The sequence below is a fragment of the Colletotrichum scovillei genome (assembly GCF_011075155.1).
Source record: "Colletotrichum scovillei strain TJNH1 chromosome Unknown Contig00007, whole genome shotgun sequence".
Classification (NCBI taxonomy): Eukaryota; Fungi; Ascomycota; class Sordariomycetes; order Glomerellales; family Glomerellaceae; genus Colletotrichum; species Colletotrichum scovillei.
In genome coordinates, this window is record NW_023336265.1 from 2319521 (window position 1) to 2335995 (window position 16475).

The following is a 16475-nucleotide window of genomic DNA, read 5'->3' on the forward strand; positions in this document are numbered from 1 at the left end:
AGCTGTAGACGGATAAAGACGTGTTATAAGATGCAAATGACTTTACAGTTATTTGTTTACATGAGCTTTGGAATAAAGACACTTCAAGGTGTCGAAACGTCCAGCTTGAAGTGTCAAGGACTCCTTACTATCATTCACTTAGTATTCTATCCTTACTTAAGTATGTTTAAAGCAACTCAGATCTCGAGCCGACAACAAGATGATTACTCATGATAAACAGATCATTGAACTCATGAAAATCTCGGCAGTAATAGCAGACTCGGACAGATTCATCGCAATTTGCTTGATGATACCATTCTCATTGAAACAGCAGAGGGACATGATGCTCTTCACCCAAGTCCCTGCAGAGATCCGCTAGCGCAAGACATTTTAAGGTCTCGCTAAATACGTGCACGTGCCACACCCCCACCAACTCATCCCCCACCTTCACTTTGATCCGTGCACGCGGGGCTTCCCCGGCCACGGAACGGCCCTCGAATGTTGAAGAACTCCCGTTACTTTGGACTCCCGATACTTTGATCGAATACCCATCTGGCTTCCGCTTCTGACGTCTGTCGATCGATCCTGGGCTATCAGGCTCTTCAGTCTTACTATTCCTTTTGAGCTCCATTGTCGAGAAAAAGCCTAGACGCCATCTTCGTCCACCACAAGTTGTGCCAGATTGGCGCTTCTCTGCCCACAAGAACTTGAGAAACCTTGCGCTGGAGCTATGGCCACTAACCGCAAACACGATACCTCTGAGTCCTAGCTTACATCAAAGTGCTAAATGCGGCAACCCAATGGCCGAAGCCTTAACCGTAATAGAGGTCGCCCTCTGCATCACCGAAGTAGTCGAACGGCTCTGCAAATACATCTCGGCTGTCAAATCCGCCAAAGATGACATTCGCAAGCTCACCCAGGAGCTCCTCGCCCTCAAAGGGGCAATGGACCACTTCCACGTTCAAAATGAGCGAAGCATGGATAATCCGCTACAAGAGCAGGCCCGCGCCATGCTCAAGATGACTCAGGAAACCCTCGACGCCATTCGAAAGAAGCTTGGCACGCCAAAGACGTCGTCCCTGGGCCGCGCTGCCCAGACTCTGGCCTGGCCTTTTCGGCAGGGTGATATAGAGACGTATTTTGCTACTGTTGAGAGAGCCAAGACCTGGTTCATCATGGTCTTGATGCGGGATTCGCTCGATACTACGGCATCTGTGTTGTCAGAGATGCAGAAGCTGACGGCGCTTGTGCATGAGGATATTGTTGCGCGCAAGACGGATCGGATGCTGGAGGAGACGGCTGATTTGCTAAAGTGGCTTTCGCCCGTCGACAGTGAGGACAAGCTTGTCAGTTCTAGGCAGAATCGCGCGCCGGGTACTGGCAGATGGATAGTCGATAAGACTTTCCTGGAATGGCAAAGGAGCACTTCCACTGATCGGCCAGTATTCTGGATCACAGGAAGGTGTAAGTCATGTCGCTCATATTTGTAGCCCGCGCAGCATCCCATTGACACAACAAACAGCAGGATCCGGCAAGACGGTGCTTTTGTAAGCATAAATAAGACTCTCTCGTTGTCCATGCCGTACTGACTGATACAAGCTCGCAACTCGTTGAGGACCTCAGAGCACACCCTAGCGATGAGGCCTCGGAAGAGAATGGCAACATAGGCGTCGGTTTCCATTGCTGCTCCCTAGACGATGCGGCATCCCAAGCCGTTCCGAACGTCTTTGGCTCCATCCTGGCCCAGATAGGAGCGACGAATCCCAGTATCCTCGATCACGTCCGGCCACTGAGGAAGTCGGGGAACAATCTGATTCCGCAGAATAACCTGACCGTCGAACAGATTTACAACGTGATGGGCGAAGCTCTCGGGCTGTTTGATGTCTTTTACCTCATGATTGATGCTCTCAATGAGACGAGCCAAGAACCTGTCATTGTCGAAGCCCTCTTGCACCTCTGCTCGAAGCACTCTAACCTACGGGTCCTGGTTACGTGTACGCGCGAGCCGGTGCAGCTTGAACCCAGCATATACGTCCGACACATGAGCACACAGTCTATTGATTGTGATATCGAGGTGTATGTGGAGAAAAGACTTTCGAGCGAACACAGTTTCCAATCTTTGAGTGCGAAGATACGAGCCGAGATCAAGGACAAGGTCACATCAGAAGCGGATGGAACGTGAGTGTTCTGACTCCACCCCTTCGTGGTCAAGACTTACACTGCTGCAGATTTCGATGGGCCAAATTGTGCATGGATAGACTCAGCACCCTCCGCACCGGGAGAGACGTACGACGAGCTCTAGTCGATATCCCGTCCACACTCAACGGGTTCTACGCCGGTATCCTCACCCGTGTACCCCAACAAGACCGGGCCATGGCCCGCGAGGCTCTTGCCTGGCTCTGCTTCTCTCTCCGGCCGCTGCATCTCGGCGAGCTCGCCGAAGCTATCATCCTCGAAGGCGACGAAGTCAACATTGACGATGACGACCGACTCACCGACCCCTCCGCCATTATCGAGATCTGCCAGGACCTAGCCCACGTAAGCGACCACCACGTCACCCTCGCCCACGACTCCATCCGCACATTCTTACAATCAGACTGGATACGGACTTCCCCTGCCTCGGAATACGCGCTGGACGCAGCCGCCTGCCACCAAAGGATCATGCGCAAGTGCCTCGCCTACCTCAGACTTGAGCCCTTCACCACCGGCCCCTTGGACAAGCTCCGGCACGTGAAAGCCAGGTTCGCAGCCTACCCGCTGCTCAACTACGCCACAAACATGTGGCCCATCCACTCGGAGCGCTTCCCCCTCGCAGACGAAGACGAGAAGCTCATCCTCGACTTCTTCGAGACCAAGAAGCTCTCGCACGGCGGCGCCTTTGAGGCGTGGGTGCAGTTCGTCCTGCGCTCGGCGGACCTGGACGTCATTCGGCACACGGAACCGCTCTACTACGCCGCGTCGTTCAACATGACGTCCGTCTTGCAGTTGATACTGAGACCAGAGTACAAGGTCGACGTCAACAAGAGAGGCGGACGGTTCTCTTCGCCCCCGTTGTTCGTGGCGCTCTGGAGGGATAATGTCGAGGCGGCCATGTTGCTGCTCAGGGCCGGGGCGGATCCGGATTCTCGGGATACGAGTGGGCAGACTAGTCGACGCCTGGCCACGAGTCGAAAGCATCACGAGGTTGTTAAGCTCATGAAGGAGATGAGTCCGGCGGGGGCAAAAAGGGCGCCGACTTGGAATTGGGATAGGGGAGCTGAGGATGAGTGGGCTATGGAAGATGCTCTTTCGCAAGCGAGACTGAGAAGCTATTTGGACGAGGATTCCTGAGTTGATAACATTGGAACGCATCTCCTTACCAAGAGAGGTTAATACAGTTGAATCAAGACATCCTGAGCGTCAGTATCAAGTATATGTACACAACTCGGCTGGGGTTTATCCCGAAGCACTGACATGTTATGGACAACCCTTCCAAGCCACACTCTTTCAGCTGGAACAGTGTCCATAAGGCATGTGGTGTAAGTGTTTAGGCCAGGATATCCACTATAGCTGGGGGTCATACCGGCTTGGGGAATGTCGAAAGGCTTGGTGTGAGGTGGTAATGCAATGTGATGGGTGGTAAAAAGACGCACTGCCACACCGAAGCTGGTGGAAGGTGAGAGGTGCTTAAAAGTGGAGACACGGATCAATGCTGTTGTGGCTCGTGGCGGTGTTCTGGACAATGCAAGATTACTAAGCCGGGAAGTAACCCCCACTACAAGCATCACGTCACGTCTTCCGGTGAAGAGGTACCTCCCCCAGCCTACCTAGCAGCACAGCGCTAACTGACGTGACGGGTGCGCTTGCACTCTTTCTTTCTCCAGTCCACTCACTGTCCACTGCATCATCCCGAGCTTGAGCAGTGCCGCGGGCCTCTCTTTTTGTGATCCCAACAACCTCACCCAACACCCTCACGCCTCTCTTCCACCACCTTTCCTTTTGCCTTTTTCCTTTTCTTCCTCGCACCTTACCTTACTCCGCAGCAGTGGCGATCGGTCCCTTTCCGTTCACTTCCGTGACCTTACTATTGGAGACGTGCGCATGCTCCATTATTCTGTTTAGCTCAGGTACGTCTTTCTGGTTCCTCCAGCTCACATCACCCACCACCCCCAAAGCGGCAGCCGGTCACAGACCCGAATTACATGCCAAAGACACAACTCACAGCATACACTTCTCACATCTGCGCTTCATTGGCTATGCCTTTTGGGGTTTCCGTATAATTCAAGCAGGCTGTGGTACTGACCGTGTTCACGCCAGTCTTTCCACTCGCAGCGCTGCTCTCACCTGCCAGGTACCTGCCGACCTAAGAATACAACGCTGTCCTACCGCACCTTCCGTTCTCCACCGATAACGACCCCAACATCGCTTCGGCTGATGTTCTGCGCTCTACACCGTACACCAATACCAACTTTGGATTGCGCCTGCCCCAACTTTGGGCATTCCATGAGAGCCTTCTTTTCCACTCTGACCCAGACCTCCGGCTACTGTCAACAAGCAGTCGAAGCTCCGCAATAGCTTCAGCACCAGTCACCCGACAACAGCGCAACTCTTGCCTATACTCAAGCTTCCGCCACCCCAAAACGACTCCATAAATCATTCAGTCTGGCGTTCCGAGCTCTTCGCGCTGCCGGCCTCGCTGTAGGCCTTGGTCTTACAGCCCTCGCCGCCTACAATAGCAACCAGGCCGAGATGGACTCACACGCCCCAAGAGGCGGGCACTTGGTTGCCACGGATGGCCGAGAGGTGGTTTACTGTCACGCCTGCTCCCATGAGTGGTGGCAAGATGAGCATGGTCTGCAGTGCCCTCGCTGCGAAAGTGAGATTACAGAGATTGTACGATATATATCCACTGCCCCCCTCCTGCCACATTTGCTGACATATACCCAGGTTTCTCCCGAGAACGACCCTAGAGAGATCGAGGATGGGCCTCCTCTTCACGATTCCCCGAGACTCAGACGTCACATCTACGACGACGATTCGGATCCTGAAGAGGCCGATATAGAGGAGCATCTGCATCGCGGCCCAGGCGGGTTCGTCGTACACCGAGCCATCTGGGACAATTCCCAGCGCCCGGGACAGAGTCCAAACCCAAACACCCGCCAGCCCCCCGACGTGAACGATGGCGACCAGATCATTCGACGCTTTATTGATATGGTGAATGATTTCGGCATGGGCATGCCGCCGCGACCTCCCGACGAGACTCGCCCTCCTGGCTTTGGCACTGGTGGAAATATTTTTGGCGGTCAGGGCAATGTTCGCACATTCCAGAGAACAGGTCCCGGAGGCACCACGAGCTTCACGATCGCCACTGGACCCATCCATGTTCACCAAGGAGGAGCCAACTCACCTGCTGGAGCTGGAGGCGACCCCTTCCAGTCGTACGTCAGCCTTGAACCTCGTGGCCAGCCACCGCCTGGACCTCGAATCACTGTCGTTTCCATTAGAACGAATGCTGACCAACTTCCTAGTATCTTCAGCAGCGTCTTGGCTGGAGCGGGACCCCCTCAACCGGCCGGAATGGGTCCAGGCCAGGGACAGCGGGCGCCTAATCAAGCGCCCACACTTCTCCATGAGATTCTCAACATGCTCAACCCAGCTAATGCCTCGCACGGCGATGCAGTGTACACTCAGGAGGCCCTGGACCGGATTATTTCTCAGTTGATGGAGCAGAACCCGGCATCGAACGCGGCACCCCCGGCGACTGAAGATGCGCTCAGCAAGCTGAAGCGCAAAAAGGTCGACAAGGAGATGCTTGGCCCCGATGGCAAGACCGAGTGCACAATCTGCATTGACGACTTCAAAGAGGGTGACGATGCCACAGTGCTACCCTGTAAGCATTGGTTCCACGACCAGTGCGTCGTCATGTGGTTGAAGGAGCACAATACTTGCCCCATATGCCGTACGCCGATTGAAGAGCCTAGCGGCGGCAGCAGCAGCAATGACAACAACAATAATAACAACGCCAATGCGAGCGGTTCAAGCAACGGCGGCAACGACAACAACAACTCTTCGCAACCCCACCCTGGAGCAGCAGCGCCTGGTTCTTCAGAGAGCCATCAAGACTCGTTCTGGCCCGGTAACGATCCGGGACACTGGGCAAACTCGATGAGAGGGATTCCCCCTCGATCGAGCTACATGGACACGACCCCTCCGGTACCTGCCGACTCCACGAGACCCCAGTCGTCATTTGTCGATGAAGTCTATGGACGCTACGGGGCTTCCAGCACCGGCCGCAGTGACCCGCAACGTCCCCAGGAAACGAGCCGAATGCCCAGCTTCCGATCCGCTAGACGAGACTCTCATTCGCCCCCGAGCCTCCGCCGACACCAGTCCGATGTGTTCCGAGCTAGGCAGCGGAGTCCCTCGTCTGGAAATTGGGATAGAGGTCAGGATAGCAACCAAGACAATAACCAGGACGCGGGATCCAACCACGGCCCGCTTAATTGGCTGAGAAACCAGTTTTCTCGAGGATCGGGTTCGGGAGACAGTAACCCGCGTGAGAGACGGAGACAGTAAGCCTGTGGCAGTGATTAATGGAACGGAACGGATCTGGGTGGTTTGCCAATGAAAGATTTGAGCGAGCCACGCGGCTCCAACACGGCCGGTAGGCATATCACGAATTACGACGAGGGTCGACGGCGTTTAGCATTGGTCATTGAGACCGTTATTCTTTTTTCTTGAGCTCGACCGCGCCGCCGTGGGTCAGACTTTTAGGACCCGCAGGGCGTCTTCTGTACATACTTGGGACCTTGTCACAGGAAAACAGACAGGCATCTTCCTTTTGGTGGCGAGGGTTAGGCAGGATAAAATCTCCGTACTGCAGTCAGCATTAAACAGGAAGTCGCCGTCCCAATGTGAAGTATATGAGTGTGTTCTGGGATGAGCCATTTACGGCGGGATTAATAGATCCAGGCAGATTTAAGTGGCTACCCTAAAGGATGTGTCGTAAAACTAAGTCTCACTTCAATCTCATGGAGGTCGCCCCGAGTGCCCTGCCAGTATCTGAACATCCCTCGGTATTACCGTAAAAGTAAATGGTAACCGTCACTCCAAAGCAGAAGGAATTGCGTGCGTTTCTGTTGCAAATATATTGCTCATGAGGTAGAATAGAGATGTGTATACGCCCCGTACACCGGTGTCAAACAAATAGCCGTCGTTACTTCCATACAAATACACATTACCAGATACTTGAGAGGAAGAAGCACGAGATAGTAAAGGATTCGACACAAGCGGTGCGCGATGCAGCCGTAGCAGTACCCGCACGTGTGTCATCCTTTACATCCCCCTCGCCCCCCCCTTCGAATGCAATCGCTCCTTTTCATCATCGTCTTCATCTCAGGTGCCCGCCCCTCACCCCGACACCTCATAGCTCGTCCCACACACACACTCTCTCTCCGTCTCTCACAGGTGTCACACCTATCTCCTCTTAACATTCCTCACCAAAAACGCACCCACCACGCCCGCCGCGACCGCCACGCCGCTGATGATTGCGACACCCATGAGGCCTTCCTTGGCGACCTTGTCGTCGACGAGCTGGCGCAGGTTGGAGGCCTGGAGGTTGGCGGGCTCTTTTTCCAGGAGGAGATCGTTGTAGCGGCGGGCCTCGCCGTAGTTTCCGAGCTTGTAGTTGCCGAGGGCGAGGTAGAAGAGGCACTCGCGGCGGCGCTCGGGGGAGACGCGGAAGATTTCGGAGAGGAGGCGGACGCCTAGTTGTTGGTCGTTGCGGGAGTCTGATTTTACGAGGCCCTGTTTTTTTGGCGAGAAGGTTAGTTGACGTTGGAAGGTGGAAGGATAGGAGTATGGGGTATGAGATTTGGGGGTAGATGATATCGGCTACATGGGAGGGAAGAGAGAAGGGGAGGCTATCGTACCCATGCGTAGTTGAACTTGGTTTGGACGCCGACCATGTCGCCTTCCTTTTCATATTGGGCGCGGAGGACCTGGAGCTCGGATGCCTTGAGGGGCCTGCGGTGCGAGGGGGGCTTGTTAGTTACGACGCTATCGCATGGGCGGGTTTCGCGGGAGGTGGCCTTGAAGATGAGCAGGAGAATAGACATACGTTTCCGCGTCAAGGGCGTCTGCGCAAATGGTCAGTCATGAAGTTCTTCCCGGCGACATCGTTTTCACAGCATAGGAGAGAGGCGGGGTGGGGAGGGCGACTTACAAGGTAGATCAACCATGGCTGCGATGATGCGGTTGACTCGTGGCTATGGAAATGTCGTGTGTAAAGGTAATTTTCTTTTGTTTTGACGGATCGTACGAGTGTGTTCGAACTTCGTAGTGTTGTCGTGGGATGGATTATTCGATCGTGTGAAAGTTCGAAAGCAGCTGTCACGGTCGCAAGGTATGACAGGGCTGAAGATGCCAAAGCGTTGGAAGATGCTGAATGCAGAAATCGAGAAAAAGGCGGCAGGCTACAATACAGCTGGGAAGAACGGGATCGGGGAAGAGTGGCTGAAGCTCTGACATTTGAAGATGTGTGGGGACTCTCCTTCCGGGCGGGCCACTCTGGGGGGCGGCGACGGCGGCGGCGTCATGTGTGGCGGATGACGAGGTTTGGAGACGAGCTGAGGTGGGGCTGTTGAGTCTGTGACCAGGGGTCACTCACAACCAGAAACTTAGTCATCACTGATTGTCGTCCGGGTGATGCCGTGCGATAAGGTGAGCCGGGGGCAGACGGGTAGCGACAGTTTTTTTGTTTGGGGGATTTCTGTATTGGGGTTAGGCTGGTTCGTTCTGCCGTGCTTTATCCCACCTGCACGATTTCTGGTCGCATAAATCCATCGATCCAAGTCAATCAATTAACGACACCAAACACCACCCACGAAAACAACGCGACATCACGATCTTCCTACCGCGCATACGCACTTCAATCTAGCCGCTTACACAATCTTCCACGGAGACAACACGAAAGAATCAGCCAAGATGCTTCTAGCAGAGGAGCCCGCGACGGTAAGAACCCCCTCCATTCCCGTCATCCCGCATTTTTGATGGCATCTACTTTCTACTCGGAGAAGCAATTCGCTAACAAGAGACATGTCGTTCGCGCCAACAGCTCATCTCGCACACAATCGACAACTTCAACATCCAACCTGACAAGCAAGCCATCGCCCGCATCAATGAATCCCTCTCCACCCTCCAGCAAGCCCGCGAGCTGCGCCTCCGCGAGGCAGAGAATGCCCTCAAGAGTACGTCCTCGTCACCATCCTCCGTCTCCTCCTGCCCCCTCCTCGATAAGTCACACAAGCATCTCTCCTTTCAAAAGCCAAAGTCGCATCCAAGACCTCCTCCTAAAAACCACAACCCATCTTCAAACCCGTATCGAAAAAAAAAAAAACCGAACCAAAACTAACATTCTCCCACAGAACTCTCCCGCCAACTAAACACAATGACATCTCAACACGCAGAACTAACTTCGTCCCACTCCTCCACCGCCCACGCCTCCGAAATAGCCCGCCTCGACACCACGAAATTCCGCACCGCCAAAGCCGCCTCGGACGCGGAAATGGAAGCGGAGCGCCTCGCCCAGCAGGCCGCCGACCTCAACGCCCGCCTGCAGGAGCTCGAGATCCAGGGGCTCGACGGCTCCGCCGACGACCAGGCGCGCCGCCGCGACCCCGTCGACGACGAGGTGCTGCTGCGCCTGAAGGTGTACCGCAGCCTGGGCATCGAGATTGAGCGCGACGGCAAGGACGGTAGCGGCTCGGGCGAGTTCACGCGCGCGGTTGTGAGGAACGACCGCAAGGGGGATGTGCATGTTGTGAACATGGATAAGAAGTTTTCAAAGTTCTTTTATGCCAATTACTTTTGGCAGACTTTGTAAATGAGGCGTTTCAAGGGATAAGTTGGTTTCTGTTTGGGTTTAATGACGGCGTTTGGAGGACTTATGATCGGATACCACGTCTTGAATAACAGACACTTTTCTTCACGATTGTACAAAAGCTGAACAATTACCCTATTCCCATTAATGATGGGAAACACAACCCGTCGCTCATATGGGATTGAACATGGAATTCGGTTCTTGCGACGGCGAATGGCCGCGTTCAAATTGATGATTTCTTCATTGTTGATTCAATGATCGTCCGTCTGGACTGTTGTTGAGATGTGTTACAGCCAAACGCCTACTGACTCCCAGTTCCAGTCCTTAATCCTGTCCGTAGATAGCCTCGCCGGGCCAATATTCCCATTCCTTGTCTGAGACTGTCCTTCATAGAGGATATCCCGATTCTACCTGACCTTCCTCCCATTGCCCGACCCAGGGACTTGATTCATGCCTTGTATCCCGGTTGTAGACAAAAGAAAATGATTCACACAACTCTCTTACACCACCCACTCTCGAAGGCGTACCTTTCTCGTCAACTTCGTGGCGAGGGAGTCGAGATAGGAACCATGATTTTCTCTTTCCGCATCCATTAATGATAACTTTTCGTCATCCACCAGCAGACCAGCACACCACAAACGTTCCTCTCACGCCACGGCAACCTTTCTTACTGACTTGGTTGATAGTGATGGAAAGTAGTCGCCATCGACACCGTCAAGTGCTGTAAAGGCAATGTGCGTGTTGGTCGGTGTCCGTGCTCTTGAGCTGTTGGGCGACACAATAGCAGTGTACCCGCCTCGATTGCTTTCCGGGCTCCGGTTGCGACCTCCCTTCATCATGAGGTAGCCATCACCGCCACCTGGGGTGGTAGGTCCACCGCTAGGGCTTCTGTGGTGATGTCGTTGATACTGGCGATCGGGCAATTCGAGACGTGAGTTGATGGTCATCCACAACTCATCGTCGTTCCCGTTTCCTAGGCGCCAACCACCAAGACCTTCATAATCCCGATCGATACCGACAGAGGGGAATAAGCCGATGCCCCCTGATTCCGAGATGGGTGTTATTGTGCCGACGGAGACGGCGGAGGCAGAAGACGGTCGTCTTGCGCGACGCGAGGCGGAACGCCGTGTGGGCGTTAGCGACGGTGACGGACTACCGGACCCCGGTGCCTTGGAGGCATAAGAAAGATACCTAGGACGACCGGTGATGTACGACGGGAGCAGAGATATCGCGAGATCAAAGTAGACGAGAATGACTCGGAATATGAGCACAGTGAAGGCAAGTGTTGTCGTAATCCCGGCAAATATCGCTAGCGGGATGGTGAAGAGAAAAAGGAAGGGGACAATGATGGCGTATACGGGGTTGATGAGAGCCATGGCTGCGATTGGTAGACGTAAAAGCCGTTTGATTTGGGGTCGTGATGATCGATATCTCGATAAGCCCCTCGTTCACAACATCTCCTCAGCTCCCTCAAAATTGGCCGGTGCGTGGTTTATCTCTCGGTGAAGCAAGAGGGTGGTTCCGGGTGTGACCAGTAAGTCCCGGTGACTGAATCGTATGATCCGGTCACTGTCGTTCGGTCGGCGGTCCGATCGTTCGATAACGTTGTAATACCCAGCCCACTGTCGACGATTCCCGCTCCTTCAACACTTGGAAACAGAAAAGGAAGGGAAAAAACTAAGCAAAGTTGTGTGGATGGAAACCTGGCGGTTTTGTATGATGCGGCAACGGAATGTCAGGTATTGTGTAGGAAGATTTTGTGCACACCTAAAGTCCAAACTTCAGAGACATGGCGGACGGGAGAGGTATGCTCGAGAGAATTGGGATGAGACGAAGGGGAGCCGGGAGCGAGCCTTCAAACCTAGAGGTTGGTGGCTCTCTGGGGTGTGGCAGCACGGAGGGGGGTCTGAACCACACCGGAGAGAAAGCGAAAAGAGTACGCAGCACTCCGTACAAAGTAGGGGTGCAGTCGCCGTCGGATCGAGACTTTGTTTGGTCTCTTTCACATGCCGGAAGCTAGCGGCAAAGCACTAGCACCGCCCTTGTCTTCTTCTGCCCTTGTCCTTGGTCTCCTAGCCCTTCTTGTCCAAGGGGGCGTTCGATGCAGTGTAACGCTACCTTATCAGAGTGAAAGAAAAAACTGGAGAAGCCGAGAGCTGGACTATCACAAGCTACAGGGTCTCGCGGGGCGACTACACCTGTTGCCAGTGACTTGGCTGATGATGGAATGCGAGTCGATTTTGTAGTGCTCTTGACTGTGCGCTCGAGCTTTCGTTTGCCAGGAGAGTTTTTCTGCCCACCATGTACGGGGGCTCCGGCAAGGAGAGAATTTGAGCAAATCCTATGTACTTCGTTGTCGTAGGGCCTGTGGGCTCTCTTTCGTATTCCACAGGGTCATCGTTTTCCGAGCCTGGATACTTCAGGCCATCCAATATTGAATGTTGTTCAAATCAAATCTCGCTGGGACGACGGATGAGTGAACAGAGTTTGCAGTTCCTGGACGGTGTCTTTTTTTCCATGTGAAGAGCGACGTGTTTCTGACTGACAGAAACGGCTGTGGGGAGCAAGCGGAAAACAGAGTTTGCCGGGTGAATCAGCGTCTTGACTTATGCGCCTCCGGGGGTCGGAATCCTTTGCCTGCGAGCCAATGCCCAAGTAATGCGCCCTGGTATTCATGGGAGAGTGACGAAAGACAGCAAACGTGCGTTCCGGACTTGGGATGGGTGGACATTGTGTGTGTGTGTGTGTGTGTGTGTGTGTGTGTGTGTGTCTACGAATAGGTATTATGCCGCTATCAGCGTCGCCAGACGAGACATTGGTTGGTAAAGACAAATGCAAGTCCACCATGTGGTTGGTAGGCAGACAGATAAGAGGTCTGTTTCGGTGAGATGAGTCCGCTTGTTGTCCGAAACCGATCGCCGCGTCTCCGCATCTCCAGACTCAAGGCGTGCCAGGGTCAGGCGTTGTATGGAAGGTCTGGGGAAAGTGCAGGGGAGAGTACCGTAGGCATCCCGAACTGTAGACCCCGCAAGTCCAGAACACAAGAACGTTGCCAGTCAGAGCTCGGCAGCGACGAGCAACGGGCAAGGAGGGGCAGAATGGCTCGAGAAATGTAGCTTTTGCGTGCCGTCGAGGTAACGTTAATTATGTGTGTAATGATTTAGCGTTCTCTATGTATGCAGCAGACCACGGTGGTGCGTGAGCCGCAAAGATTGGACCGATCTTGTCAACGGTAGGTCGACACAGCGAAGATCCCTAGCAAGGGCGAAACGCTCGGCATGGCGAACTTTGGGAGACGAGCCATGGCCATGACTGCCGTCTGCCGCCTGCCGCACCGGGTTGGCCCTGGACAGGCGGGTAAGATGCTCTTGATTTCCCCGCGATATCAACATCGAGCAAGTGGTTTTCTCCAGTCACAGCCCGGATAGCTGGATGAAAATCCCGGGGTGCATGTGGGATGTCTTGGTTGTGCAGTCGGTGTCAACTCCATCTACCCCAGACCAGACCAGCACGACCATTGGCGGTCGTCTGGGGGGAAAGTGTCAGTGTACTCCGTGGTCTGTAGCATTCTTTGCAAAGTTCCCATGGCCCATGCTTCCCTTGTGCGGTTGTTAGCCAGCGCCATTGGTATAAAGGCAGACGCCACAGCAAAAACAGGCATGGTGATCGTCAGAAGCCAAAGCTCCCCGAACAAGCTTGCGACGGCCAACGAGCGCAGACCGCGGAGGGGTCGAGGCACGGCGATGCAACCGGTAGAGTTCTCATTGTCCTAGGTGCAGACTTAGACGCAGCCCTAGACCCGATAGACTGACAAGCGGACGGTGGGACTTTGGGGTCTCTCTAGCGATAGGAAGCCGTGGAGGTGTACTGGAGGGTACGGCCTGGACTGGTCACGTATGTATGGGTTCTATGTGATTCGCCAGCTTGGGGTTTGCCGGTGAGGATTCGATGGTCATCGAGGGTGTCGTCGTTGTAGGGTGGCTGTGTCTGTGTTGTGCGTTTCTGCAGCTGGTGCATACGCTACACGCCGAAGATACCGACCGACGTGGTGTTTGGCTGCGGCATGACATTCGAGAGACGACACAGAGACTGGGGTCTGTTTTCTTGGTAGGTAGGACATCTTCGCAAGATGTCACGGTGGCAGTGACGCTCTTCCTCCGATTTAGAAAAAGTTTGGACGAGGCAACGAAGAGGATGAAGAGGATGTAGAGGATGATGATGCTAACCCTAACTCTTGGGGATTTGGGAAGCTCAACGCAGTAAGGGTCTCGAGCGTCTCCTTCCTGCCTTCCATACCAAGCTCTTTCCTTTCCATCCGCGCTCTTTCCGTGTCACACATGAAGGTAGTTGCCAATCCCGCCCGCTCCCGGTCCCTTCCTTCCCCCGGCCGTCCCCGTCCGTTTCCCGTCGTTCCTTCCAAAACTTGAAGTGATCCATTAGACATGGAAATGGAAATGGAAGTCGCAGAGCCCATGTTCCATCGGGTCGCTCCTGCCCTTGACATCATTCCATAGTAGCCCCACTAATTGCCCGTTCCAGATCTGCCTGCTCTCAGAGGCTCAGAGGCTCAGAGGCTTCAGAGCTGCTGCCCCGCGTTTCTGCTTGTCACTGCCACAGCATCATCGCGCCCTTTGATTTCGATAACATCGAGATGCCCCACTCCAAAAATATCACATCACCACACATCATCACCTTTGCGCCAGTGTGACAGCCTTTCTGCGGCTCTTTTCACTTGTCAGTCGACGGGTATCCATCTCCGGCACCTCAGCCAACACACCACCGCTGCCTCTCCATCTGCGCCCTGAACGTGCCTCGAGGTATTCGTCCACGCTTAGAGACCCCGTCGTATTCGCAACCCCTCCGCCGCCGTCCAAGACCGTCCCAGCGCACCGCGGTCCCTGCTTGCAACCGTCACCCAATCCCATAGTTCCAGCCGTCCCGTTCCTGGCCACTCATTTGCGTTTGCAAGACGGCCAAAGATAGTGGAAGGTTCCGGGGTGCAGTTCACCGGTTGGAGGTAGCGATAGTCAAACTATCTACCCATCGTGTTATACCTCTCCTTTGAGCCACAGCCGTCTCTTTCTGGTTGAGGCCAGGCGATCACCGTCATTTCCGCTTGCCCGTAAAGGTCAACCCAGTACGGATACACCACACAGCTCCAGGCCAGGCCAAGCACCAGCATGTGTGGCCATCACGACGGTGAGGAGCTTACCCGCTCCACTGCCGTCACCTCTGTCTCGACATCATCAGACCCCTTCCCCTGGGAATCTGGCATTTACGATGCTCATTGCCACCCCACGGACACCATGTCCACCATCGAGGCTATACCTGGTATGCGCGCCTCGACCCTAACCGTCATGGCCACCCGGAGCCAAGACCAGGCCCTCGTTGCTGAGGTTGCTGCGTCCCACGGCGTGCGATCAAAGTACGAGCTGTCTCAGGGCCATCTGATTCCCTCTTTCGGCTGGCATCCGTGGTTCTCCTACCAGCTGTTCGATGACACCGTGCCCGAGGCTGAGAGGACGTACCACGAGGGCCAGCCCGACGCAAAGAAGCGCCATTACCAGGCCGTGCTAGCCCCCGCCCCTGAAGACCCCGACTTTCTCGACGCCCTGCCCACCCCGCGTTCTTTGTCGGCCTTTTTAGCCGATACCCGGGCCCGCCTCCAACATCATCCCCTGGCTCTAGTCGGTGAGGTTGGCCTCGACAAGGCCTTTCGCCTGCCCCAAGGACGAACGGACGCCGACGAGTCCTCTCGTGACCAGGCCCTTACCCCAGGTGGTCGCGAGGGGCGTCGTTTGGCGCCTCAACATGTCAAGATGCCCCACCAGGTTGCCGTGCTGAAAGCTCAGCTGGCTCTCGCCGGTGAGCTTGGCCGTCCTGTGAGTGTCCACGGCGTCCAAGCCCACGGTGTCCTCCATGATACCCTCTCTTCGCTGTGGAAGGGTCACGAGAAGGAGGTCGTCAGCAGGAAGAAGCGTCGTCTCGTCGCCGAGGGAGCCGAGGATTTTGATTCCGAGGACGAGCTCGAGGAGGATGAGTTTGGCAGGAAAGGCGTCCCGTCGAGGCCGTACCCCCCGCGTATATGCCTCCATTCGTACTCTGGACCTGCTGAGATGCTGAAGCAGTATACTAACCCAGCCATACCCGCGCGCATGTTCTTTTCCTTTTCATCGGCCATCAACATGGGCACCAAAGCTGGCGCTGACAAGATTGCCGAGGTTCTCCAGGCGTGTCCCGATAATAGCATTCTGGTTGAGAGTGACCTACACATCGCCGGTGAAGAGATGGACGCCAGGCTAGAGGAGATGTACAGAAAGGTGTGCGAGATCAAAAAGTGGACATTGCAAGAGGGGGTGGAACGCATAGGAAAGAATTACCGCGAGTTCATCTTTGGTTGACGTGGGTAGCAAGACGTAGAAATACTACCAAGATGCCAAATACCTCTCCGTGATGGACTCTAAGAAATGTTGATGATGCACTTGTGACAGACGTTGAACAAGGCAGAACGAACATTGCAGTCACGACAACTTCCACACGCGCCCGCAGATTGCGCATCCTATGCATTTACATCCACTAACCACCCACGCGAAACCACTCGTTTCTTTTGTCCCTCTTTATCACAAGCGATTTTCAA

At 54.6% G+C, this 16475-nt stretch overlaps 6 protein-coding genes across 6 annotated transcripts; 4 read left to right on the forward strand and 2 right to left on the reverse strand.

Moving 5' to 3' along the window:
- The first annotated feature begins 92 nt into the window (after window positions 1-92).
- HER10_EVM0002071 (ankyrin repeat protein) lies at window positions 93-3389 on the forward strand. Its single transcript, XM_035471797.1, has 4 exons — window positions 93-1443; window positions 1502-1526; window positions 1579-2157; window positions 2208-3389. Exons 1-4 carry the CDS (start codon window positions 780-782, stop codon window positions 3307-3309), a joined length of 2370 nt encoding a protein of 789 aa, XP_035331253.1. The 5' UTR covers window positions 93-779; the 3' UTR covers window positions 3310-3389.
- A 407-nt stretch (window positions 3390-3796) lies between these two features.
- On the forward strand, window positions 3797-7086 carry HER10_EVM0004941 (uncharacterized protein). Its single transcript, XM_035482973.1, has 2 exons — window positions 3797-4851; window positions 4906-7086. Exons 1-2 carry the CDS (start codon window positions 4708-4710, stop codon window positions 6532-6534), a joined length of 1773 nt encoding a protein of 590 aa, XP_035331444.1. The 5' UTR covers window positions 3797-4707; the 3' UTR covers window positions 6535-7086.
- On the reverse strand, window positions 7087-8443 carry HER10_EVM0008759 (mitochondria fission 1 protein). The gene is made up of 2 exons (XM_035483077.1): window positions 7890-8443; window positions 7087-7764 (listed from the first exon to the last, which is right to left on the reverse strand). Exons 1-2 carry the CDS (start codon window positions 8073-8075, stop codon window positions 7435-7437), a joined length of 516 nt encoding a protein of 171 aa, XP_035331685.1. The 5' UTR covers window positions 8076-8443; the 3' UTR covers window positions 7087-7434.
- A 348-nt stretch (window positions 8444-8791) lies between these two features.
- HER10_EVM0009117 (uncharacterized protein) lies at window positions 8792-9850 on the forward strand. Its single transcript, XM_035478616.1, has 3 exons — window positions 8792-8970; window positions 9074-9206; window positions 9384-9850. The coding sequence occupies exons 1-3, from the start codon at window positions 8944-8946 to the stop codon at window positions 9839-9841; spliced, it is 618 nt and encodes a 205-aa protein (XP_035331708.1). The 5' UTR covers window positions 8792-8943; the 3' UTR covers window positions 9842-9850.
- Window positions 9851-10001: 151 nt separating this feature from the next.
- Window positions 10002-11952, reverse strand: HER10_EVM0002285 (uncharacterized protein). Its single transcript, XM_035472003.1, has one exon. It carries the CDS (start codon window positions 11212-11214, stop codon window positions 10486-10488), a length of 729 nt encoding a protein of 242 aa, XP_035331266.1. The 5' UTR covers window positions 11215-11952; the 3' UTR covers window positions 10002-10485.
- A 2515-nt stretch (window positions 11953-14467) lies between these two features.
- HER10_EVM0004877 (uncharacterized protein) lies at window positions 14468-16239 on the forward strand (the record flags this gene model as incomplete). The annotated part of the gene is made up of 1 exon (XM_035474506.1): window positions 14468-16239. Exon 1 carries the CDS (start codon window positions 15019-15021, stop codon window positions 16237-16239), a length of 1221 nt encoding a protein of 406 aa, XP_035331440.1. The 5' UTR covers window positions 14468-15018.
- Window positions 16240-16475: the final 236 nt, after the last annotated feature.